Genomic DNA, 23,924 nt, shown 5'->3' on the forward strand with positions numbered 1-23,924 from the left:
ATTATAATTACATGATTTTTTTTAACAAAATATACGAGAGAGGTAAGAAGAAAAGAGAGAAAAGTATAAAATAATTTTATTAATGTAATAAAACATAGTCGAATTGAACAATGGTTTGTTGATTATTGAATGCTACATCGTACTCCATATTTCTTTGTTCTGGCTTTGGCAGCATCGTGGTGTTAAATAACCTTGCAGTAGAAGTGGCATAGCAAAGAACAACACTAACAGAGTAGTTGGTGCATAAATCCAAATACTCAGGTAGCTTGGCAATTAATTAACACCAGCAGCAGATATGCTGTAGAAAGACAAATTCAATGTCGAGATTTCATGTGAGAACTCTTCTGTCTTAGAATTGCATCACATAGCTTCACTGCATCTAGATTATCTTTGACATTATGCACCCTAACAATATTAGCCCCTCCTAAAACACCAGCTGTGACAGAAGCGATTGTAGCAGGATCCCTCTCAGCTGCAGGACGAGGGCAAATTTCACCTAAAAACCTCTTTCTCGAGGGTCCAATTAGCATGGGAGCATGAGAGATGGACAAACTTCTTGTGCCAATCTCTTTTCTGATATCAGGTAGTCCCAAGAGGATTTCCAAATTGTGTTCAGTTTTCTTTGAGAACCCAATGCCAGGGTCAGTGATAATCCTCCATGCTGGTATTCCTGACATCTCTGCCTCTCTGACCCGTGAGTATAATTCTGATGATATTTCCTTACAGACATTATCATACTTCAGGTTTTCACTATTTTGCATTGTAGATGGGTCCCCCCTCATGTGCATTGCAACATAAGGAACATCAAGATCTGCCATGACCTTAAACATGTTACTGTCTAACTGCCCAGCAGATACATCATTTATAAGATGAGCCCCGTTACTCACTGCTTCTAAGGCAACTTCAGAGTAGAAAGTATCCACAGATATGAGCTTTCCTTCAACCTCAGGCATAGACACTACAGCTTCTAGGATTGGTATTAATCTGCCTAATTCTTCTTCAACAGAGATTCTACTTGCCATCGGCCGAGTAGACTGTGCCCCAATATCAATCATATCTGCTCCTTCTGAAATCATTAACCGAACCTGAGAAACAGCAGACTCCACAGACAGGAAATTTCCACCATCACTAAAACTATCTGGAGTCACATTAAGGATCCCCATGACAGAGGTTCTCTTGGACCAATCAAGTAAACCATTTGCAACAGGAATTACCCTGTACATACCTTCCTCTCCAATAAGGGTCTCACTGCCTAAATCTTCCCACAATCCAGAGAGTCCACCAGAATGGCCTGAAAATGAATGCCAGGCAGCAACTGTGTCATTATCAATAGCTGATCCCAATAAATCCATCAAGGGAGCCATAACAAACGGCCTTTCCCAAATTCTTTCATGAGGTACAGTGAGGATATCAGATCTGACTTTATATTTACCATAGAATAAAATATCTAAGTCAATTGGCCTTGGACCATACCTTATACCATCTGTTCGGCCCAAGTCTTTCTCAATTCTTTTTAGCGTGGACAGTAATTCATGTGGACCAAGTTTAGTAACAGCTCTAACTGCTGAGTTGATAAAGCGAGGTTGATCAGTAACATATGCCGGCGCTGTCTCATACAGGCAAGCATGTCTTGTGATGTTAATGCCTGAGTTCTTCATCAATTTCAAGGCTTCCTTAAAGTTATGCAGCCTGTCACCTACATTACTTCCCAAAGCAATCACTATTTCCTCTTCTTGTGAGTGAAGTTCCACGGAGGAATTTGGAGTTGTGTGGAAAGTGGAAAAACTGAGTACTGCAATGAAAATAAAAACAATATGGTATGTGGGTTTAATTGATTATCCAAAAATCACGAGCTCTAATTATTGTCCTTACTTTCACACCAAGCAATGATATACATGATTGCATTTTCTTCGAACTACTATGTATATTTTTTCTTTAAAAAATAAAAGCATCAAAATAAGAACTTACATTTAACTTTTTTTATTTAAATTTGATTACAGTTGTGCTTTTACAATAATTTTTTCAAGAGAATAGAGGAATAAACAATAATCAAGGTTCTTAGAGAGAATCTATATAGACTGGTGCAAACTCGGCAGACTTGTAAGGCTGAACTTCATATAAAAAATAAATATAATATCTCTAAATAATTTAACAGTCTCACTTTCACACATTTCAAATTTTCAGCCAAAATGGAATGACAAACCCATAACCCAATGACGAAGTAGAACGAACAACGAACCCAAAGGAGACAAACCCAAAACAGATCGATGAACCCAGATCTGGGAAACAAGAAACCCTTACCTTGAATCTGTTTGGGAGAACTGCTGAAAGAATTTATCTCTGTATTACTAAAATGTATAATATTCTAGGGGTAAATCCATTAACTTTCTACATTTCCATCCAACTATAAGTTGATGGTGATCTTTGGGTTTAAGAATCTTCATCTAAAGAAAAACCAATTCACTGACATAGGCATATAATTGTTTACTACTACAACAGCTTCATCCTGAGTTGCTTTCAGTATCATATCATAGGAAATTTAGTTCACATGAGTTCCATTAGTTTACATTTACCTTTAGGATACTTTCCTGCAGCAAAAAGCTTATGCCTGGACGTCCCCAGATACTTCAAAATACTCATCTGAGGATAGACAAAGTGTATATTAATGCTGTAGCCCAGCCATTGATCACAAGGGTAAAAACAAACCATAAAGAGTTCACATTCTGCTAGAAAATCAAACATCTACAGAAATTTCATACAACAGCAGTTAAAATAAAATAAAAAACAAGATCCGAAAGTCTATGAGACATATCATCAAACAGCTTCCATTGAATAAGCAAAAAGTGATAACCATGCCTACCTTGCAAACACCCTTATGAATCTCTAAGGTCTGTTGCAATGAAATCTAACGGATGCGGTCACAGTCTCCAAAAACTTTAATTAATGTTGTTGGGTGTAATTTAGAAGCGTTAGCATAGAAGATTTGTTTCTGCAAGTTACTAATTTGATGGTTATTTTGTGACTCTTACTTGTGTCTATGAATTGGGTTGGAAGAGCTAGAACGACACACCAAGACACAGGTAGAAGCAGGAAGAGAAACAAGATTAACAACCACACTGTTGAATTTGGATAGGTTTGAAACAGTGTGGACATGAAGGGGGAAAGCTTTACCGAAGGAAGAAACCAACATTTTGTTAAATAAAACAATAGTATTTCATAGAAAATTACATGATAATATATCTTAATTACATATAAGATATCAAATTCTTTTAAATCATTTTTAAAAAAGTTACTAATAATCTATATCTATATAAAGGGGATTTTCCTCTGCTTTTAATTTTTTTTTCCTATTTTATCCTTATATTAATATTTAATTTTATTATTATATTATGGTCATTGTGTAATTTCTTATTCCCCTCTTAACTGTTATTAATTTTTGTTTCCATTTTATCCTTACTTAATAATTTATTGTATTAATTGTAATTTCTTATTCCCCTCTTAACTGTTATTAATTTTTGTTTTCATTTTATCCTTACTTAATAATTTATTTTATTAATTTATTTTGGTTATTTGGACATTTTATAATTTCAAAAATTAATAAAATAATTTTTTAATTTTAAAATTTATTTTATTTGTTATTATTTAACTGGAGAGTGGAGAGATTAGAGAGATTGATTAGTTACTTTTCTATTTTAAAGATCTTCTTCTCTATTAATACAGATACACCAGTATTGTCAAATAGTATAAAATACAAATACATTGTCAAATATTATAGAATACATATACATATAAATTTATGAAAAAAATTAAAAAAAATAAATATACATAAATCTATATTTCATTTAAATAAATATCAATATAGATATAATAATAATAAAAATATAAAAAATTGGATACACATGCCCTCACGCATATGTGCCCAATAATAATAATAATAATAATAATGAGCATTCTAACATCCTTTTAATTAGTAAACAGTTTTTACAATTATAAAAACAATAAGGAAATATCATTTTAAATATTGGGTAATCTTTTAAAAAGTTAAGTTAAAAGTTGTAAAATGATAAATAAGACATGATTAATTGTTGAACCAAATATTAATATTAAATATTACATGTTTTTTATAATTATAAATTTATATTTTTATTAATATTTCTTTTAATATTTTAAGGAATGAAATAGTTAAATATAAATTTCATTTGCAGAAATTATTTTGAAACGTTAATCTGGTAACTTAATGAAATAAGTTAAAAGCTAATAAAAAAAACTACCTTACTAAACAAAAAATGAATTAGCTTTATCAAAATTTCATCTGCCCATTACTGTGTCTGCAATTTTTTCTGATGTTATCATATAATTTCTTTTATAAACAATATATATATATATATAAACATATATATATATATTTGCATTATTTTCATTCTACATGGTTTTTTTATTAGATAAATAGGGTAATTAAATATATTATTGTATATTATATTCAAGTTATATTGTAAAAAAAGTTCAATTATAGAATTAAACATTCTAAACACTTATATTTTAATTATGTATATAATATGAACGATTACTTATAATTTTGTATCCATACTTATGAGTAACTCTTCTACCACCTTGATATATTTGTCTATTCTATTCACTCTCTACTATATTAATTATTGTAACCTCAAATTTAATTAATTTTTTTAACTTAATATTCACACAATACAACACTAACTCAATAATACCTTGTTATTTACTATTTACATGCATATATCTTCAATTGAGTAATACCATTTTTGTTATTACTAAACATTAAAACATGGTTCATCCAATATATATTTAATTTTATGCATTATTAGTTAATCACAATGTGTGATTCAAAATAAAAAAATCTAAAATAAAGTTACATTCTAATTGCGAGCAATGAATTAAACAAGCATTCAATTGAAATCAATGAATAATGTATAATAATTTTTAAATAAATCAAAATGATATAATAATATTTCATTCCAACCAATATTTTTTTCATTGTTTTTTCTTTTTCTTATTTTGGAAAATTTGATTAATCAAAATGATAATCAACCAACAAAGTCATAAATATATATTTTTATTATATTTATTGGAATAAATGTTACTTTTAGAATAGGAATAAAAAAACTATAGGAACACTCTTTACATTTTAAACAAGAGAAAAATTCATTACTCTTGAGAATTGAATAAATAGTTACACTATCAATAAAACATATTTTCAATTATTGGTGTAGGTAAGAAAATAAATAAATAAATATTAGAGAATATATTGTATAAAGCATGTACTGAAAATTTATTTTATTCTAAAAATATTTTTTAAGAAATACATGTATTAAAATAGTAGTAAATTATATTTGACAAATACTTGTTACTCTTTACTATATAAAATAGATAAGTTTAATATTCTAAAATTGTTTCCTCATGAAGTAGGAACTAAAAACTTAAAACAATAGATATAAATATATACTATAAAAATAAAAATAAGTTACCTAGTTGTGCAGAATTATTAATGTCTTAAAATTAATTGTCTTTAATTATTTTTTTAAAATAAAGGAATTACTAAACTCTAATAATTAATTATCTCAAATTTTTTAAGTGAAATTAATGATTAAACACTTGAAATGAATTGTCTCTATATTTGCAAAAATAAAATTAATAATTAAACTCCTGAACGTTTCTATTTTAAAGAAATAAAATTAATGCGGTCTCGTTCAAACAGCATGCAATGATGATAAACTGCGAATTGGAGAACGCCGAAAGGGAAGAAAAAACCAAAATAAGAAAGAAAGAAACAAAAAGAGCGTTTTACTGAGCAAATCAACCGCCATTACACCACACTCCATTATTTTAACTCACTCCTCTCACTCTGCTCTCTCCCCACACCGGAGAAAACCAAATCACTTTCTCCGTTAGGGTTAGGGTTTCCATTTCCCCTAATCCAATATTGCACCGACATGGGCGCCAATTCGTTGCCATCGACGGAATCCAACTTAGATCTCGACGAGCAGATCTCGCAGCTCATGCAATGCAAGCCGCTATCCGAGCTCCAGGTTTGTTTTCCCTTCGTTCGACACGATCCGTTTCGTTTCGATGCGGAATTCACTGTTTGCCTAGATTTGAATTTGTTCGCTGGTTAATTTGTTTCGCTCTCTTTTTAAGCTTTTGGAATCTCCGAGAATGGACGAATTGGTAGGATCGAGATGGAAATCGCTCTTACGTGATTTGCGGAGATGAACTTTTTTTTTTTTTATAGAAATGGAAATCGTTCGGATAAAGAAAGAGGAACCGATTTTCATTTTCGGCAATTTTGAGTGTAGTTTCCTGTAGTCATGATTGGAGATGGATGTAGTCGGGGAGTTGGATAGGGAAATTAAGTGATCAATTTCGTGGTTTTTGAAGGAAGTTTTAATTATTGTTGGTTGGTTGGTTATGGTATGTGGATGTTACGAATTGCTTCGTTAGGTTAGGATTTAGGAATAGGTTGTCATGAGACGTTTCTCGTTTGGCATGTTTGATATTTGGAAAATGTAGTTTAGGACTGTATCTATTTCAAACTGCAGGGCTTGCCTGGGAGTGTCGGGCAGAAAACGGTGAAAATCAGAAGCTATATGGAATAGCTTCTACTTTGGATGTGGGAATTTGATGAGAGTATCGTTTAAACTGATGCGAACCAAACAGCCTATTTTAGGCGTGTCCCTTGCGATCGTGTTATAGGGTGGCTGGAAAGCACATCCTCTTCACTTTGTAAGGGTGATGTTTCTTTCATCTGACCTTTGTCCCAAAATTTTGGGATCGTTGTGCCCTAGCTGTTTGTCTTTTGAAGGGTATTTGACACTGGGATCCGAATTCCCACAGAGCGTTTTTAATGTATTTGGTGAGATGAAGTAATTTTGTTTCTTGTATATTATATAGCATTGTGATAACTTAGTAGGAGTTATGTGCGTAAGGTTGTCACAGCTTTGTTGGCATCATGGCTGACAGTCTTATGAACATCTGTGGGTTTTCTCACTAAACATGTACATTGAAGCGCAACACTGCTACCTCTGTGTTCTCGTCTACTTTATATAATAATTTCATTCTTTGCTACTTTTCTGGATAAACCAGTATTGTTTTTGTTTTGCCCTGCAAAAAAGATCTTGTCTCTCAAAGTTTGTATCTTAAAAAATGTAAATTGACTTAAATGGGAAAATGAATAACTTCCATTGCTTCTTTTGTGACTTATTTGCTTCCTGATGCTTATTTTTCCTAAAAATATATGCTGATATTTATTTTTATTTCTTTCTTTTCGTGGACTATTTTAACGACACAATCATGGCTCTTATTTATTTCTTCTGTAGGTAAGAGCTTTATGTGAGAAGGCTAAGGAGATTTTGATGGATGAAAGTAATGTCCAGGTGCAATCATTTCTTCCTTTTTATTTCTTGTGTTATCTGTCAATATAAGTAATCCTTTGTAGAAATGAGTTGTTGCCTTTTGGACATCATTTGTTTTACGCTCCCCCCTTAGTTGGGTTCATTGTCTGATATTATTGCTTTTATTGCCTGTTACTTTTTTCTGGGTTCATTTGTAGCAGGAAGAAGTAATTTAGTCTATATTTTTTTTTTGTAAATTCTCGAGCTTTATGACTTTTTCGGGTGCCTATACATCTCACTATTTATATGCAACTTCTATTTGCATGTTTTTTCTTCTTTTGAAGAAAGAAAGCATTGATTTCTCTCTCTATTGTATTACAGCCTGTGAAAAGCCCCGTGACAATTTGTGGTGATATTCATGGGCAGTTTCATGATCTTGCAGAACTATTTCGAATTGGAGGGAAGGTATCAGTTCTGACTATTAGTTTCCTTTTGTATTCAACTCTCTGTTTCAGCTGGGGAATGTCTTAACTAACTAATTGAGACCTGCCCAAGAAAAGGCTTTTGAAGATTGAAGTGCTTCAGAGGTATCGCGGAGTAGATTGTATAACCAGGAAACTACTTGAATTCACTTCAACCCTAATATTACCACGTTAAAGTTTACTAACATGTGTCACTGGTGCAAAATGAACCTTTTTGTGATAAGGTTTATGTTTCTGTTTTTTATATTATACCTTGCTGACTTTTAATATATGGAATCTAAGAATTTTTGTTCTCTTTACAGTTTCCAGATACTAATTACTTGTTTATGGGTGATTACGTGGACCGGGGTTATTATTCAGTCGAAACTGTAACAGTAAGTACATTGAAGATGACATTGTTGATTATTCTGTACCTATTAATAGTTGTTGCTTTGTGATTTAGTTGTTTGTCCCCACTCCTATTCACCCCAATTGGAAAAAAGGAACAAAAAACCTCTCTGGAAGTCTGCATGTTATGTTTTCACATTTTTTGGCTTGTGAGATCAATGAAAGTATGGGTATGCATTCAAGTTGCTTCTTGCTATTAGGGTGAAATAGAATATTGGATTATCCCTAAATGGCAAGTAGGTCCTTTCAAGTTTCAAATTTACTTATGACATAATAAGGAGGAAATATAATTAGAATTTGCACTATACAATATTATTAGTGCCTTTTCAACAAAGTCAGATTTAGAAGGCTTGCAATTGATAAATAAATGTTATAAATAAGTGTGCACTATATTAGGTGGAGGTATTGCTGAGATTTTTGGGTACTGTTGGGGGTTTAAGAAAGTAATATTCTGATGAAATCTCAAATCTGTTATTAGTATATTTGAACATATGGTTGTATATTTTATTTCTGCTTTTGAATTGGCATTTTTTATTTGAGATCATTAATGGTTGTAATATCTAATCGTACTAGATTTTAATCATCAGTTAAAGTTAATTCCTTTCCTTTAATGTCAACATGTTTATTTACATGACTCCATCTAAAAGATTGTAATTTTTTTTTTCTGGATATTATTTATGCTTGGATTGTCTCTTGGATAACAATAATGGTGAAGTTTGCTGCATGTTTATTTATTTTAACATGTCTTGGTATCTTTGCTTCTTATTGTTGTATTGTATGTTAGAGGTACTGATTAATTATTCTCTCCAGCTTCTTGTGTCACTGAAAGTGCGATATCCTCAGCGAATTACTATTCTTAGAGGAAATCATGAAAGTCGTCAGGTATGCATTCATAATCTTCTTCCATTCAAAGTTATATATTATGTTTTCTGAGGTCCTTTTCTGATGTTTTTATGGAGTTACTGTGTAGCTTGTATTCTTTAACGCTACAAAAATTAACTTGTCCTGGAAGGTTTTTTAGTTTCATAATGTGTTGGTGGCTTTGATTTTAAGACAGATGTATTAGTTATTGAGCTAATAGTTCCTTTCTTATCCTTTTTTTTTTGCACAGATCACTCAAGTATATGGCTTTTACGATGAGTGCCTCAGAAAGTGAGTTTCAACACCTCCATTTAGAGTTCAATTTGGTGGGAAGGGGATACTTCTTTTTTAAGGGCAATATATATATATATATATTTATAATTTTGCATCTGTTTCAGTTAGACATTTTTTAATCGTTAATGTAGACTATGTTGTTTTCATGAACTTATGTTAAAAACTTTAGGTATGTACTATATAGGATGTTTGGGAAATCTTTTGCATTTGTCTCCTGCAATTTTATTTGCAAGTTTCTTTACACACTAAATTGGAGTTATTGTCTGAGCTGTTCCAGAGATTTAACACTATACAACCATTTAATTCCAGATCCCACTCTTGCTGGTGTAGAATGTCTTGTTCTTGTTAACATGGGTAAAGAATATATGGTTCTAAAAGATTTGTCTAAATTGAAAGTAAGAAAAATTATAATAAGCTATTAGAATAATTTTTGGGATCCAATTTTTGCAGACCAGACGACCAATCAGTTTGTCTGTCCAGTTGGCATCTGGTAAAAACTAATTTAATTGAATATCTGAATGCTGTTGTTTGAGGGAGGATTGAGGCTGCATATGATGTTAACTCTGCAAATCTTTCTTTCATGACTCTTGCTCTCATTTTGTGTTTCTATTTTTAGTATTATTAAATATATAAATGGAAACAGCCATTAGGAATTTTTTGGTTTTAAAGATATCCTTTGTCATGTTACTTCCTTTGTGTAAAGTAGATTTTTTTATGCTGGTTCTGGTACATCTCATGGTGTATTTTTTTTTAAAAAGAAAGTGAAGTATATTTACAATGAAGGTTTTAAGACTTTAGAGATTTGGGATTGAATTTTCATTTGGATGAGATGAAATAAAGGAAAATGAGGAAGAAAATTTTGAAATTTGAATTAGAGAGAAAATTTGACATTTTTGTTTGTTGAACTCAACTTTCTCTTTACTTTCTCTTCAACCAAACAAGAAAAATTAAATTTTAAAATTTTCTTCCCTATTCTCATTTCCTATCCAAACATATGGTGAAGGTAACATATGCATCTATGAGTGTGAACTGTAACGAGGTAATATATGTGGTTTGATAAAAAATGATTGAAATATATTAGGATTATTAATCTTAATGTCATGTCTAACACCCCTAATAAATTTGAACAATTTGGATTCAGTGTTATCAATGAAGGCCAAAATATTCCATTTAAATACATCATTGCACCCTATGATACTGCCATAGTGAGCCACCCTTCAATGCCGTCTGTGGCAGTTGGCAAGAAATCTGCCATGCCATTTAACAACATTGACTGGATTTAGATTGAGATTCAACTTGAGTTGATCTGGATTTAATTCTACTTACGGCTCATTTTTATGAGGAAATGTATGAATTGATAATAAAATGTTATCTTACAGATTTATCTAATAACATGTTTCCTTTAAATGCATAATAATAGTTCATATGATTTTTTTTGCAGGTATGGTAATGCTAATGTTTGGAAGACCTTCACAGACCTTTTTGATTTCTTTCCATTGACTGCATTGGTTAGTACATATATATTTTTCCTTATTTGTGATTTTAACTTGTGGAAAGGATAATCAATTTTGAGAATAAACTACATATCAGTTATCATGTAAATTTAAAATATATTCTTTGTCTTAGATTAAGCAAAATTATCAACATTTCCCCTTGTTTGGTCAATTGTTAGAAGGTTGGAGGAACCCTTTATCATAGAGCAGTGTACCCATTTAATCAAATTTTAAACTAACTTTTAAAATTTACATATTCTATTGAGAAAGTAGAATGTTGGAGGGATGAGTGTGGTACTGTACTAAGACATGATATCGACAATTCTAACAAATTCACAAAGTTGTGCAAAGCATAGAGAAGGTTTGTACTTGATTATATTTCCAAATTAGTTAATTTTTTGAAATTTCTTCCTTTTAAAGGTGATCTCTGGCCTTTTAAGCAAAAGACGATGGTCATGAAACTACATTGGATTTCTGTGTTTGTGAATTTAAATGCTCAAGTTTGTTCTGTTAGCTTGTAATTAGAAACTTTTTTCAATTGCCATTCATTTTCATTTTAATGATTGTCTTCTTGCCATAATGGTAGAAAATTGGTAGTTGAAGGTCACAGTTATGGGTTTTGATCATTCGGCTTCAAATTTAATATGGCCCCTTCCAGGTTGAATCTGAAATATTCTGTTTGCATGGTGGGCTTTCACCTTCAATTGAGACTCTTGATAACATAAGGAACTTTGATCGTGTTCAAGAAGTTCCTCATGAAGGGCCAATGTGTGATCTGTTGTGGTCTGACCCTGATGATAGGTGTGGCTGGGGGATTTCTCCTCGAGGTGCAGGATATACTTTTGGCCAGGTACTAAAGATATAATTTCTCGATTCTATACCTTGTTGGATATGTTAGTTTTAGTTTTTAACCATTGAGAGAGTGGCTACTGTAATTTATTTTCTAATTTAAATTCACATTCTCTTTCAGGATATATCCGAACAATTTAATCACACAAACAAGCTTAAGTTAATTGCTAGAGCTCATCAGCTGGTTATGGATGGATTTAACTGGGCTCATGTAATTGACCTTCTCATGGAATAATCTTTATTGTCAGTTGCCTTTGGAATTAAATGAGTGAAGTTTAGACGTCCATTGTTTTGTTAAAACAGGAACAGAAGGTGGTTACCATTTTTAGCGCGCCTAACTACTGTTACCGATGTGGGAACATGGCTTCCATTTTGGAGGTTGACGATTCCAAAGGCCACACATTTATCCAGGTTTCCCTTCCTCTCTTGTTTAACATAAATTTGCTTCAATACTGCATGATAAATATTTTCATCTGTGCTGAATCACTGGGCCTAAATTTGAAATGTTCTTGCAGTTTGACCCTGCTCCCAGAAGAGGAGAGCCCGATGTTACCCGTAGAACGCCTGATTACTTTCTATGATGTTGCTGCTGCTTCTGCATATCGTACCAGTGTCATAGTTGCAACTCATTATGGACAAATTGCAGGTAGTTTGTTCATCCTCATCCTCATCGATGAGATTGCTGTAAGCACTTAATCTATGGGTACGCACTCCAAACATATTTGGTGACTGCCCAATACTGCTTTGATGTAAAATAGGCAGGTAAAATTCCAGTTTTTTGTGACGCACAAGAACTTGCTGGACATCCTATTGGAGAAATCTCCTAGATGATGGCCGTGTCAGAATGTATTATTCCGGTGAAATGTGGATATTTTTTGTTTGTGTTTCCCTCTTTAGTAGCAAGGGATTCTATATCTGTTGATGATTTGTTTTGCTTTGTTCTATCAATTTTCAGTTAAAGCTGCATGATGATAGTGATTCAGTTTTGTTCATACTAATTATGTCAAATCTCATTACATAGAGCTTATCGTTGTTTATGATTTGGCCTGAAATAGCCATTAAAAAAGCTTATCGTGAACGTTTGCCTATTGCCTTCGATGCATTGTTTGTATCATCATCATCTGCCAACTTCAACCTTTCGTTAGTATCTAGTGCAGATTTAATTTCTGATCCTTGATAATCAGAACCTGCCTATCCTACGTTCTTTTGCGGTCTGTGTAATTTAAAAAAAACATTTTTTTATCTTGTTTGATTTTTCTTTTGGAAGCACAAACAGCAGAATTTGCAGTACGTTTTTTCTCTGGCTCGAATTCAAAGAATTTTGTGTAGCTTACGGAACTAATTGAGAAAACAATGAGCGTTTAAACAGGTTTTTGGCTATGGAATTATTTTACTAGGGTCTGAGAAATTGCTTTTGGACGAAGGAGTTTTGTCTTTCAACTTGTCTTTCCGTTTTATAGCTTAATAAGACCTGCTTCTTATTAAGTAACAATATTGAGCATGAATTTTTTAAATATGTATGTAGTATTTTCTCCTTATTCGAACATGAAAGAATGGATGATTATTTTGAGATAGCAAAAACAATAGATATTCATTTCCCCATGGATGTGTTGGATTTGTTTGGAGAGTGGGGGATTTCATATTTACGCAAATATGAAATTATGTGTTGGTGAAGGGATTACAATAGTTTAATGTCTAAATTTTTTAAGTATACTTTTCTTTATTTCTAATGGTTAAATTCATATTCCTATTCTCGTTTCCGTTTATATAAGTATCAAATTTGTGTCTTATTCTAGTCAAAATCACGTACTACGTTAGTACTTATTTTTATATTGTATCAAATATTAAATATATAATCTTTTTAAACTAGATAAAAATCATAGCAAAAAAAAATGATAATACAAAGGAATCAATGTCAAAAGGATGTACATTTTTTAAATGTCAAATATTAAAAAAAAAATTACATAAATTTTAGAAGAGTGTCAAAAAATATCTGCATAAATGATAGAAAATAATAATAATTACACATAATTGAAATTTTATGATAGTTACAACATTTACTATTTTTGTAAATATTGAGAAGAAAAGTATCTTTGAGATTGGAGTAAAATGAGTTGAAACAGTGAGAGAGAATGAAAATTTGTACAACAAAATAAATGTTCTTTAAATGAAATGAAACCAATAAAAAAAAAGATGTTTTTTAAGTTACTTAATAAACTAAGGTATATTCAATTTGAACACTTTCAAAATTAAAAGTCAAACATTTCCATGTCTTTCCATGTCCTAGAAATAATTTAAATTGATAAAGTTTATATTTCTTGGAATTAATATATTGTTTGAGACAAAGAAAAATAATGTACAATAAATTGCGATGCGGTCGAATAGTTGAGAAATAAAGAAGAATTGTGTATTAAAACAAATTGTTTAGGTGTGAGTGTTTTGATATATATATATATATATATATAATAATAATAATAATAATAATAATAATAATAATAATAATAATAATAATAACAACGAGACAAATACATATATATATATATATCTAAGTCGTCATCACTGTATTTTATTTAAAAAATTAAATATTATTCATATTCATATCTATTCTTAATCAACGTGTATATTATTATCAAAATTATAATGGATTTGAATAATATTCTTCATCATTATATTTTTATAAGACAACATTAAAAAGTATTTGTTTATTTACACATATATATTATTTTGTTGTCTATATTTTAATACTAACATTATATATTATACCAAAATAACCTTCTTCTTAACTGTGTTTATTGATTTTATTTCTCTTACATTAAAGTTGAAAATATGTATCTTGTAAAAACTTATAAACACATCTCGTTCTTATAAATTTTAAGACAAATCTTGTAAAAATATGTAAAAGCTCTAAAGAGTTGAGATGTCTTCTTCAAGTACTTAACTTGAAATATTTCATTAGTTTGATACTCTCTTTTAAGACTTTCACTAATATAGGTGTGTTTGTGAAAATATTTCGACGATCCGGTCAGATGAAAAATAAATGTGATAATAAATATATAATGAATGAATAAATGAACAACATATCTTGAATGATCACTTATTTATACTATTTTAATAGACTTTTATGTATCTTGATGGTATACACATCTATATCAACTTTAAACTTTTATTAGTTGATTAATCATTTGATTAGTTCTCAAAAGTTTTGTCATAATGTAATCTTGATATATTAGGGTGTTACATGTTTATTGTCAAGGTGTTCCCAAACAATTATACATTAATGGCAAGATAATCTTGTTCTACTGTATGTGAATGGCAGTTCAAAGATGTTGTACCAATAACAATGTATGTCATTAATTAACAAGAAGGTTCAACAAAGAAAATCTTTTACTTCTATTCTTGCATGAATGTGTCCTATTGTTAGCTAAGAATTACTCTGACATAATAACTCTGTGACATCGATAATGAGTGTTCATACTGGTATTAAAAAGGTACTTATCAACCAATGATAAGTGTTTTGATAAGATCCCTTAAGTAGAATCATATCTTTCAAAGTATCAAAGGATCAATTATACTAGGACACATTGGTATATACCAAAGATTCAATGAAGGAACTTTCAAAGGATGATGAAGTTTGATAGAGAAAATCAAAAGTTGATACGATGTCTAGAGACTAATTTTGGTGTGACTCTTCTATCAACCAACAAGGAGAGCCATTTATATATCTTTTTTGTTAATACATGAATTTTGGTCTAGTCTCCTCATAGTTATTATTGTATTATTATTTTTTAATAATATTTTTTTCATGTGATAGTAGATGATTGTTATTACTTGAGGTGTCAGCAGAGTTAAAATGTCAAAGTTAAGATGTCAAATTGTATAGTAATGCGTAACATGAAAAAAACTTTATATAAAAAAAAAGGGATTAATTTGAGTTTTATTTAGAGAAATAAGCGAAACTGAGGAGTAATCAATTAAGAAATTTGATTATTCTTATTATTAAATTACAGTATAAATGATGAAGCATGTCCTTGTTGTAGTTGCTGCAACACCCTAAAGGGTTGAAGGAACCAAAGAAATGCACATATTTTAATACAGTTTGTTCCAGCATAAAAGTAGTGATTACATGGCACAATTTGTAAGTTAGTGGCTACTCATTCCTCTTCCCTTCATCACATGTCTCCTTAAACCAGGTATATGGACATTGGTTATATAGTCTTTCCAATCAATGCTCTTTACATCAAACCCAAACTTCCTCTTTTCTTCTTCAGACATACTTTCCATCAATCTTTGTGTGTTACTGTTATCAAACCTGCATCACAGTTTATGGTTTAAAATCAGTAACTTATAAACTTTTTATATAGCTATGTATTGTAATTTAAATGCATTAAGTATGAACTTTTTTGCATTATCATGTAATCATAAACTATTATGTATGTAAGATTCTTGACTTGAATAATAGTTTTACATTGTCAATGAATTAGACATCACTGGTCTAAAACTTTTGAAATGGTCATTGTAGAAAGTCAATAAACTTATCATACACAAATTAGATGAGACTGTAAAAACTCTTTAGATTGTTCATGAGAATCTACTTTTTTAAGCACTTTAAAAGTGATGTCAACTGTGAATTCTATATGGGTAAGAGTGTCAAAATCTTTAGAAATTGAAGTACATGAAAATTGAAGGTTTTTTTTTCTTGCTGAAAACCACTAGTTCTGCTTACTAGTTGAAGAGTGTGAAATTAAATGAGTATCTAACCTTCCACCATAAAATGTGTATGGTTCATAAATGTTGGCCAAGTAATTTGCTTGCTCCACTGACTTTCTGCACATGTTTTCAAGTTTTTGAGACATCTTTCCCTTTGAGGAGGCCATAGCTGTGAGGCCTCTTTTCTGAATTGCATCTCTCCACAGGTGACCAGAGAATTCTTCTGTGGAACTAAACAACTTCATCAATGGAACTTGAATTGGCCTACCCTTTGAGTCAATCCATGGTGAGGAACTGTAATGTTCATATAGAAGCTTTGCCAGGTCTTGGAAGACTAGGGGGTTCACCACTGATGAAGCAATTTGGTACACATTAAGATCTGACTTTTGGCTCACACCATGCCTTGCCATTGCTGCTAAGGTTGCATTCACAACCATGTCAGCTGGGACCTATGATGAGAGCAAATGAAACACTGTTTATTTAGTGTGAGAATTGTGAATTATTAATTACTCTATGCAGTTTTTTTTTTATATAAATTTTTTATATTAGGTATCACTAACCTTAAGTAACAACAATAATATGCCATCATTGATAAAAGTATTATTAAAAAAATTCAGTTTAAGAATTGTTTAATTCTCTTTTACTTTTCAGATAATGGATCATGTGAAACAACTTAATTCTTCAATGTTTCTTACCACATCTAGTACTCCATTTGGATCTACCAAGAAACCTGTTAGCTGACCTTTCCCATAGCAGAGAACTATTGGATCCATCATCCTGGTAGTTGAAAGAAAAAGCTTTAGTTGTGTCAGACAAATTTGGAGTACAGTTTGTTCATATTCTGCTTCTTAGAAGAGTCACTTTTGAACATGTTGTTGAAAGTATTTGGTAAGCATTTAAAAAAATTAGAATTTGAAGAAAGAGATCAGATTTTAGATTCTTTTGAGAAGTTATAAAACAGTAACTTCTGAAAAGTCTCTAAAGGAAAATTACTTTCTTCTATCTTAAAATCACTTTATTTTTAAGCCTAAAAAAATGGTCACAAGTTCTTTTATGCAATAGGTGAGAACTCACCTATTTCCTTCCATCCACCCAGGAAATGGTTCACTGAAAGTGCTCTCAATGACACTTGGTCTCATTATAACAACTGGAATATCTCCTCTCAATTTGTCAATCATCATTTCTCCCATAGCCTTTGTGAACACATAAGTATCCTGCCACCCATATCTTCTGGCCCTGTGTGGGAGATAACTCAACAATCAAACTAGATTATGAATTTTAAGATCAAAATCTAAATAGGAGGGTGAACCTCTCTGTTTCTACTGTTTTTCTTTATCTTATTACAAAAAGATGAAAATTGCAAACATAAATAATGAGTAATTGAAGACATAAAAGTTGTAATAGATATAGAGATACGTATAATCTTTAAAATGTAAAAGATATGTATAATCTTTGAAATGTAGAACACAAGCATGTGCTTCAAAAGGATTTATTTCTTATTTTTATAAACATAATAAAAGTTTATACAATAACTTTAAATTTTTAAAAAATTAATGTATTTCTATTTTTTAAAATTATGTTAGAACCGTGATAGAATAATAAAAAACCCAACAAATATTTTTTAAATTTGACAATTTCCCAATACGTGTCTTACTAGTATGCTAGTGTCCATATGTGTATATAACAAGGACACACCATTTAAGAGGCGTGTCCGATCCTCAAAGGTTGCATTAGTGACACTTATTTGTAACTTTTTGTAGTATCTATGATTGCAATGAGACCAGAACCTGAATTTAAAACCTTCGTAAGGACACTGAATACCTCTCTAGACCAATCTCCTTCATCTTCTGAGCTAGTAAGCTGTCTTCAATGTCCCCTTTGTAATTTGAAACCAGATTTATCTCTCCTTCGATGTCCAATGTGGGAAGGTATTTTGGTGAAATTTCAGATATAAACTTTTCTTTTGCTATGCACTCTCCAATGCTAAAGGGTCTTTCCATTATCCTACCTTGCCTTTGTCCATTGACATAAGCTATACATTACAACAAAGAATTTTGTCATATTGGTATACTTGTAAATCATACACAGCACATGCATTAGATTTTTAAGCTCTTTCTTGTATTTTTACCTGTTGAAACATGAAGAAATAGCCTAAGGTTCTTGCACTTTTTGGCAATGTTCATGAGACGGCATGGCCCTAAGGTGTTTATGTTGATAGCAGTGTCATATCTGATCACATCACAATAGTCAAATGATTAGACAAAGAACTCATTATTGGTGCAGAAGCTTTTGGAGAGTTATAGAGACCAACCTTTCATCAAATGTTGTATTAGCTGCAGAATTTACAATGACATCTACCTCCTCTTCAATAACATTCGATATATCTTCATCTAGTCCAAGATTGTGTTCACAAATATTGCCCACAACAGGAACTAGCTTGCTCAACATAAAGGCTTGGTATGATTTTCCATGGACTTGTTGAAGGCATCTGAAAAGGTCTGTGTTTATGATCTAAACCACACCAACAAAATTTCAATGAGATTAACAAATGAAGCCATGTACTTTGACAAATGCAAGCTGAAGAAACAAAGTCTAGAGAAAAAAGGGTAGTGATCTTATTTTCAGCATGTTCTATATTTCCAAAGAATCATGTAGAAACAGAGAAAACACCAAATAGTGTAACTACTATTTCATGTACTGATCTTGAAACAAAGCGAATTAAAATGCCTTTTTGTGATTATATGTGAATAGTTTTTCTTTTCTCAGACCAAATAGACTCTGAATTTGTAATAACCGTACTTCATTTTGCAATCTATCCATAGCAGCTTGCTTATTATCTGCCTTGATCAGAAGGTACATTTTTCCCACATCTGGTTCTGTCCTTAGAATCTTCTCAATGAAAACTGAATTAAAGCAAACAAATGTCACTATAAATCACAGTCAAACCAATTAAACCACAGAGGACTCTAAAAAAAATTATTCAATAGAAATTAATTTTAAAAATTAAAAACAATTAGTTACTATATTGACTAAATTAAATACTTTTTTAGAGGCTAAAAATATTATTAGTTTCTAAATTAGTTTCCATTATTGATAAATATTTTCTAAATTAGTATCTAATTAGCTATCAAGCTTCTAGCTACCAATTATTTAGATTTTAAATTTGGTAGTAAAAACTTCGGTAACTAATTAGATGTCAATTTAGAAACTATTTATCAATAATAGAAACTAATCTAAAAATCAATAATCTTTTTAGTCTCTAAAATAGTATTTAATTTAGTTAATATAACAACTAATTATTTTTTGTCTTTAAAATTGATTTTTATTAAATGATTTCTTGTGATATTATTTTCACATGATTATATTTGACAGATATACCTTTGGCTAGAAAACCAGTTGCACCAGTAATGAAAAACTTTTTCCCTCTCAGAAATTTGACAATTCCTGTTCCATCTTCCAAGCCTATCAATGTTGTTGGTCCACCATAAGGCACCAAATCCTTCACTGCAATCTCTGCCTGAGTTTTCCCATTTTGTGACAAGACCAAGCTCCCTGCCTCCATTAGAGTTGTTGCTGCATTATCTGTGCCAACCAATGATGATCTTTCTGTCAGCACAGAAGACAAGCCTGAGGACTTGATCACATTCCCTCCCCCCTGGCAGTACACAACATTTGTTTTCCTCCTTGAAGAGTTCACAACATTACTCTTTTGTGGCACTCCAATGAGTTTACTGAGTAAACTTGAGGAATAAGAATATCCTATGGACAAGGCCACCATGATTAGCAGGGAAAATGAGAAACAAAGTGTAGAGAAAAAAGGGCAGTGATATCTCAATGCAGTGCAGTTAAAATTGGTTAACTTGAAAGCTTAGCTAATTTGTTGATGAACCAAAAAGAAAAGCTAGTAAACAAACTCAAGTCTATAAGATAAGAGAAGGGTTTGGTTGGTTTGGTTTGGTGCACAATGAATGCATGGAAAAGAAGGGTAGGGTGGATTTAAGGATGAAGGAGATGAGAGTTAGGTACTTATAATATTGCTTTTGTGAAATGTGAGAGTATATCTCATGAAAAACTCTCTTTTTGCCTCATTGTCACACCTCACATCACATGAAGGCACCTAAAGCTTAGATGAAGGAAGCACTCTTTCTTTCACATGTTAGAATTTACACTTTTTGGTAAGTGGTGGTTTCTATGATCTATCCTTTTCTAGAAAGTATAGGAGAAGAAAGGGTGTGAGTGAGTGTGTGAGACACTGGTTGTTCACTTCAGATGAAACTTGGATCTACTCACCAAAACAATAAAGGTAATGATACATTCAAAACTTCAATTTTTATACAACTTTTAATATTTTTCTATATCATTTAATTATAAATTTATCCTTTATTATATATATCACATGAAGAGTGGTATATAATTTAAAGACTTTTCAAACTATTTTTTTCCTATATCATAAACTACAATAAAGATGTTAGTTATAGTTACCATATTTTGTCTTCTTTTCCTTTTTCTGGTTTTTTTTACATATATCATGTTGGATCATACACTAAATATTCAAACTTTTTTATTTTTGCATTATGTGGTACATAATTTGATCTCTTAGGTGTGTGGTTTTGATTCATCTTTTAACTAAACATTAAGTATTTAATTAAAAAATGTTAATGTGACAATGCAATTAAATATTGAATACTAATGGATGAATTAAAATTACACAATTGAAATAGTAAAGTATCAAATTCACAATTTTTTTTTGAAGCTTTAAATGGGTAAACAAAAAAAATCTTATGCAAACAAAATATGGAAGCTTTAAGTGTATAATAGATATCAAATGTGTTACATTCTTATTATGCACATTGGATATCTGAAAATTGTATCTGTCCAGTTCAAGAAAATCAATGGAGAATATGTAAGCTGAAGTAAAATAATTACATAAAAGTTAAGAAAATTTTGACATGCCATTTGGAAAAATGCTTTTAATGAGACATAAGAGGTACCATTTTTTTTAATATGTTTTATAATTACCAAATTTGTAATCTTTCATCCTTTTCTACACTATTTCCTTTTACCAAACGATACCTTAGCATTACTATATTTTCATAATCACAGAATTGTAAGGCAAGAAGTGCATTTAATACTTTATTATTAGAACTACAATATATTTAGACATATACAAAATAATATATTAAAATTTATCAAAAGCGTTTGTAGTCCAACGGTTAGGATAATTGCCTTCCAAGCAATAGACCCGGGTTCGACTCCCGGCAAACGCATTTAATAATTTTTCTGCAATATTAGTTTTTGAATTACAAATATTTTAGCACACTGAAATATCTATTTTATATAGGTGGGTATCACTGAAATATCTATTTTATATAGGTGGGTATCATTTTGATTAATAACGTACTTATTTCTTTATGCTATTAAAAAATGTTTTCACATTTGATAAAAAATGTTAGATAGAAAATTGATCATAATTATGATTTTTATTTTTCATTACCACACATATACATTGAATGCACATATATGACAAAAATATGACAATAATGGTGTCAAATTAAAACATAATTACAATTTTAGTATAAATATTTGCAAAGGTCAAAAGGAGCTACTGTCATATTGTGTGATGCCTTACTAATGTACAAATTTGTCAAAGAAGTTGGGAAGGAACCAAAAAGAATGGTAACACAATTCTTCTAACAATATTGTGTGGTGCCTTACTAATGTATGAATTTGTCAGAGAGTGTATGAATTTGTCAAAAAAGTTGGTGAAGAACCAACTGGAATGTGACACATACTTCTTCTAACAATGTATTATTTGATCTAATTGAACGAGAATCACATTATCCCACATGAGAATTCCACATGTGAAACTACAAAGTATGTTGAAAAGTCTTCCACACCAAAGGAATTGTGGTTGGAATTTAATTGAACAACAATCACATGATACTCATTATACCACATGTGAGACTTGCTTTGAGAAACCTTTCACATCTAAAGGAATTGGAATTAAGAAAGATAGCAAAAATATAAAGAGAAGTAAGAGTCTAACAAGTTTGATTAACAATCTAAAGTAGAAAAAAAGAAGAAAGTGGAACCTTTACAATCATCAATGCACAAGGTTTCTTTGTTAGCAGCATGCTATTTTATGTGATGCCTTTTGCATGTCTACCAAGTCAAATGAGTTTTACCACAATGTTTATGGTATGTTTAATTTCTTTCCATTTAGGACCAAGATTACTACAATTTTCCATCACGTGAAGCATTGTACCTCTGTCTACCAATCTCAGATGGTACATCATTACATAATCATGAAGGAAAATTATCATGAATTAGCACAACTCATGGTTGATGATTTTCCATTTTGTATGTTAGAACAATTAAAACTAAGTTAACATTTTGAAGTTGTATATTTGGAAATTTTGATACAAGGAGCACACTCTTTCATATGTTTCACCAATGTCTCACCAAGAAAAGGAAGAAGGAACTCAGAATATAACACTTTTATTACAATGGAGAAGTTGTACAATACAACATTTTTGTTGTACAATCTACAGATTCATTAAAAAAAAGTATGCAATGTATGACACTCTATAGTGGTTCAGATGTAACCTAAATTCACATTTATACATTAAAATATTATAGTGGTCCTTCCTTTTCTTATAGGTTATACGATCTCAGTGAATGAATTCTATAACAGGAAGATAAATAGCTGCACAATGGTTAATGAGGAGCTAGTAAAATTATAAGCACAAAACCTATCAAGAAAAAGCATAATTGCAATAAAAGTAAGAACAATATTAAACAAATTTTTCACAATGTTTAAATCTATATTTTTTTTTTAACTACAAGAGCATCAAGTGACAACAAACACCAGCCATATACATGTTGATCTTGATTTCATGAAGGAATAACCACCACAAGTGTAGACTAAGAACAAAAGAAACACCTCATGTCCACCCTTGTATATGTAGTGGAGTAGTAAATACATACAATGTCTACTAATATAGACTAGTAGTTTATATTTAATAACCAGGCAACATTCTCTATATTTCATTCTACATTTTTTAAATAAGATATAAACAAAATGATTCTAACTTACTGATAACAATTACTAAGACAATAACCAGTAGAAAAGTTTCTAAATTAATCCTTGCACTAAAAGTGGCACACTTCATAGCATGTTAGTCTGCGTATTTCCTTTCAAATCTAGTATTTTGATAAGCATAATGTTGTGTAATAACACATAGAAGTTCACTGCATAATCATATACTACACAAACAATATATCAATAACATAAAACAGATTTCGTAGAAAGAAAGCATGAAAGAGATATAAGACCACACACTGAAGATAACATGATTTGATTGAACATTAATGAACTTCAATCTATATCCACCATGATAAAATTCACTATGAACACAATTATATTTCTCTCCACAGCGTATCCTTGCTCTCAATTAGTTTGTAACAAACTTTAACTAACTGATATTTAC

General features: G+C 30.8%; 3 protein-coding genes and 1 non-coding gene across 7 annotated transcripts; 2 read left to right on the forward strand and 2 right to left on the reverse strand.

The window, feature by feature from the left end:
- Positions 1 to 54: 54 nt before the first annotated feature.
- LOC137830670 (folate synthesis bifunctional protein, mitochondrial) lies at positions 55 to 3,218 on the reverse strand. Of its 2 annotated transcripts, XM_090305455.1 has the most exons (4): positions 2,861 to 3,208; positions 2,574 to 2,640; positions 1,474 to 1,792; positions 55 to 1,291 (listed from the first exon to the last, which is right to left on the reverse strand). In XM_090305455.1, exon 4 carries the CDS (start codon positions 1,221 to 1,223, stop codon positions 315 to 317), a length of 909 nt encoding a protein of 302 aa, XP_090161581.1. In that variant the 5' UTR covers positions 1,224 to 1,291; positions 1,474 to 1,792; positions 2,574 to 2,640; positions 2,861 to 3,208; the 3' UTR covers positions 55 to 314. The 2 variants fall into 2 exon arrangements, with proteins under 2 accessions (XP_090161581.1, XP_068494235.1); XM_068638134.2 differs by having other exon boundaries at positions 55 to 1,792; positions 2,861 to 3,218.
- A 2,500-nt stretch (positions 3,219 to 5,718) lies between these two features.
- Positions 5,719 to 12,719, forward strand: LOC137830671 (serine/threonine-protein phosphatase PP2A catalytic subunit). Of its 3 annotated transcripts, XM_068638135.2 has the most exons (11): positions 5,719 to 6,059; positions 7,347 to 7,403; positions 7,743 to 7,826; positions 8,146 to 8,217; positions 9,041 to 9,112; positions 9,342 to 9,382; positions 10,827 to 10,893; positions 11,537 to 11,728; positions 11,849 to 11,938; positions 12,031 to 12,138; positions 12,243 to 12,719. In XM_068638135.2, the coding sequence occupies exons 1-11, from the start codon at positions 5,964 to 5,966 to the stop codon at positions 12,306 to 12,308; spliced, it is 945 nt and encodes a 314-aa protein (XP_068494236.1). In that variant the 5' UTR covers positions 5,719 to 5,963; the 3' UTR covers positions 12,309 to 12,719. The 3 variants fall into 3 exon arrangements, with proteins under 3 accessions (XP_068494236.1, XP_090160601.1, XP_090160602.1); XM_090304475.1 differs by lacking the exons at positions 5,719 to 6,059; positions 7,347 to 7,403; positions 7,743 to 7,826 and adding an exon at positions 7,922 to 8,067; XM_090304476.1 differs by lacking the exons at positions 5,719 to 6,059; positions 7,347 to 7,403; positions 7,743 to 7,826; ... (1 more) ...; positions 9,041 to 9,112; positions 9,342 to 9,382 and adding an exon at positions 9,700 to 9,739 and having other exon boundaries at positions 9,836 to 10,893.
- Positions 12,720 to 15,691: 2,972 nt separating this feature from the next.
- On the reverse strand, positions 15,692 to 20,404 carry MS2 (Jojoba acyl CoA reductase-related male sterility protein). Its single transcript, XM_068638136.1, has 9 exons — positions 19,813 to 20,404; positions 19,234 to 19,337; positions 18,746 to 18,945; positions 18,563 to 18,663; positions 18,256 to 18,466; positions 17,509 to 17,670; positions 17,130 to 17,211; positions 16,486 to 16,883; positions 15,692 to 16,036 (listed from the first exon to the last, which is right to left on the reverse strand). Exons 1-9 carry the CDS (start codon positions 20,210 to 20,212, stop codon positions 15,868 to 15,870), a joined length of 1,827 nt encoding a protein of 608 aa, XP_068494237.1. The 5' UTR covers positions 20,213 to 20,404; the 3' UTR covers positions 15,692 to 15,867.
- Positions 20,405 to 21,629: 1,225 nt separating this feature from the next.
- Positions 21,630 to 21,701, forward strand: TRNAG-UCC (transfer RNA glycine (anticodon UCC)). Its single transcript has one exon. It is a non-coding gene; the product is annotated as a tRNA-Gly (tRNA).
- The last annotated feature ends 2,223 nt before the right edge of the window (positions 21,702 to 23,924 follow it).

Source organism: Phaseolus vulgaris, chromosome 7, assembly GCF_051622355.1.
Source record: "Phaseolus vulgaris cultivar YP4 chromosome 7, ASM5162235v1, whole genome shotgun sequence".
NCBI classification, from domain to species: Eukaryota; Viridiplantae; Streptophyta; class Magnoliopsida; order Fabales; family Fabaceae; genus Phaseolus; species Phaseolus vulgaris.

Coding starts and splice junctions, on each gene's coding strand:
- LOC137830671 (XM_068638135.2), top strand. CDS start 5,964: ATGGGCGCCAATTCGTTGCCATCGACGGAATCCAACTTAGATCTCGAC. Junction 7,404..7,742: donor TGGATGAAAGTAATGTCCAG/GTGCAATCATTT, acceptor ATTGTATTACAG/CCTGTGAAAAGCCCCGTGAC. Junction 9,113..9,341: donor GAAATCATGAAAGTCGTCAG/GTATGCATTCAT, acceptor TTTTTTGCACAG/ATCACTCAAGTATATGGCTT.
- MS2 (XM_068638136.1), bottom strand. CDS start 20,212: ATGGTGGCCTTGTCCATAGGATATTCTTATTCCTCAAGTTTACTCAGT. Junction 18,664..18,745: donor AATACAACATTTGATGAAAG/GTTGGTCTCTAT, acceptor TGATGTGATCAG/ATATGACACTGCTATCAACA. Junction 18,467..18,562: donor ATTTCTTCATGTTTCAACAG/GTAAAAATACAA, acceptor TGTAATGTATAG/CTTATGTCAATGGACAAAGG.
- LOC137830670 (XM_068638134.2), bottom strand. CDS start 2,640: ATGAGTATTTTGAAGTATCTGGGGACGTCCAGGCATAAGCTTTTTGCT. Junction 1,793..2,573: donor TGCAGGAAAGTATCCTAAAG/GTAAATGTAAAC, acceptor TTTTCATTGCAG/TACTCAGTTTTTCCACTTTC.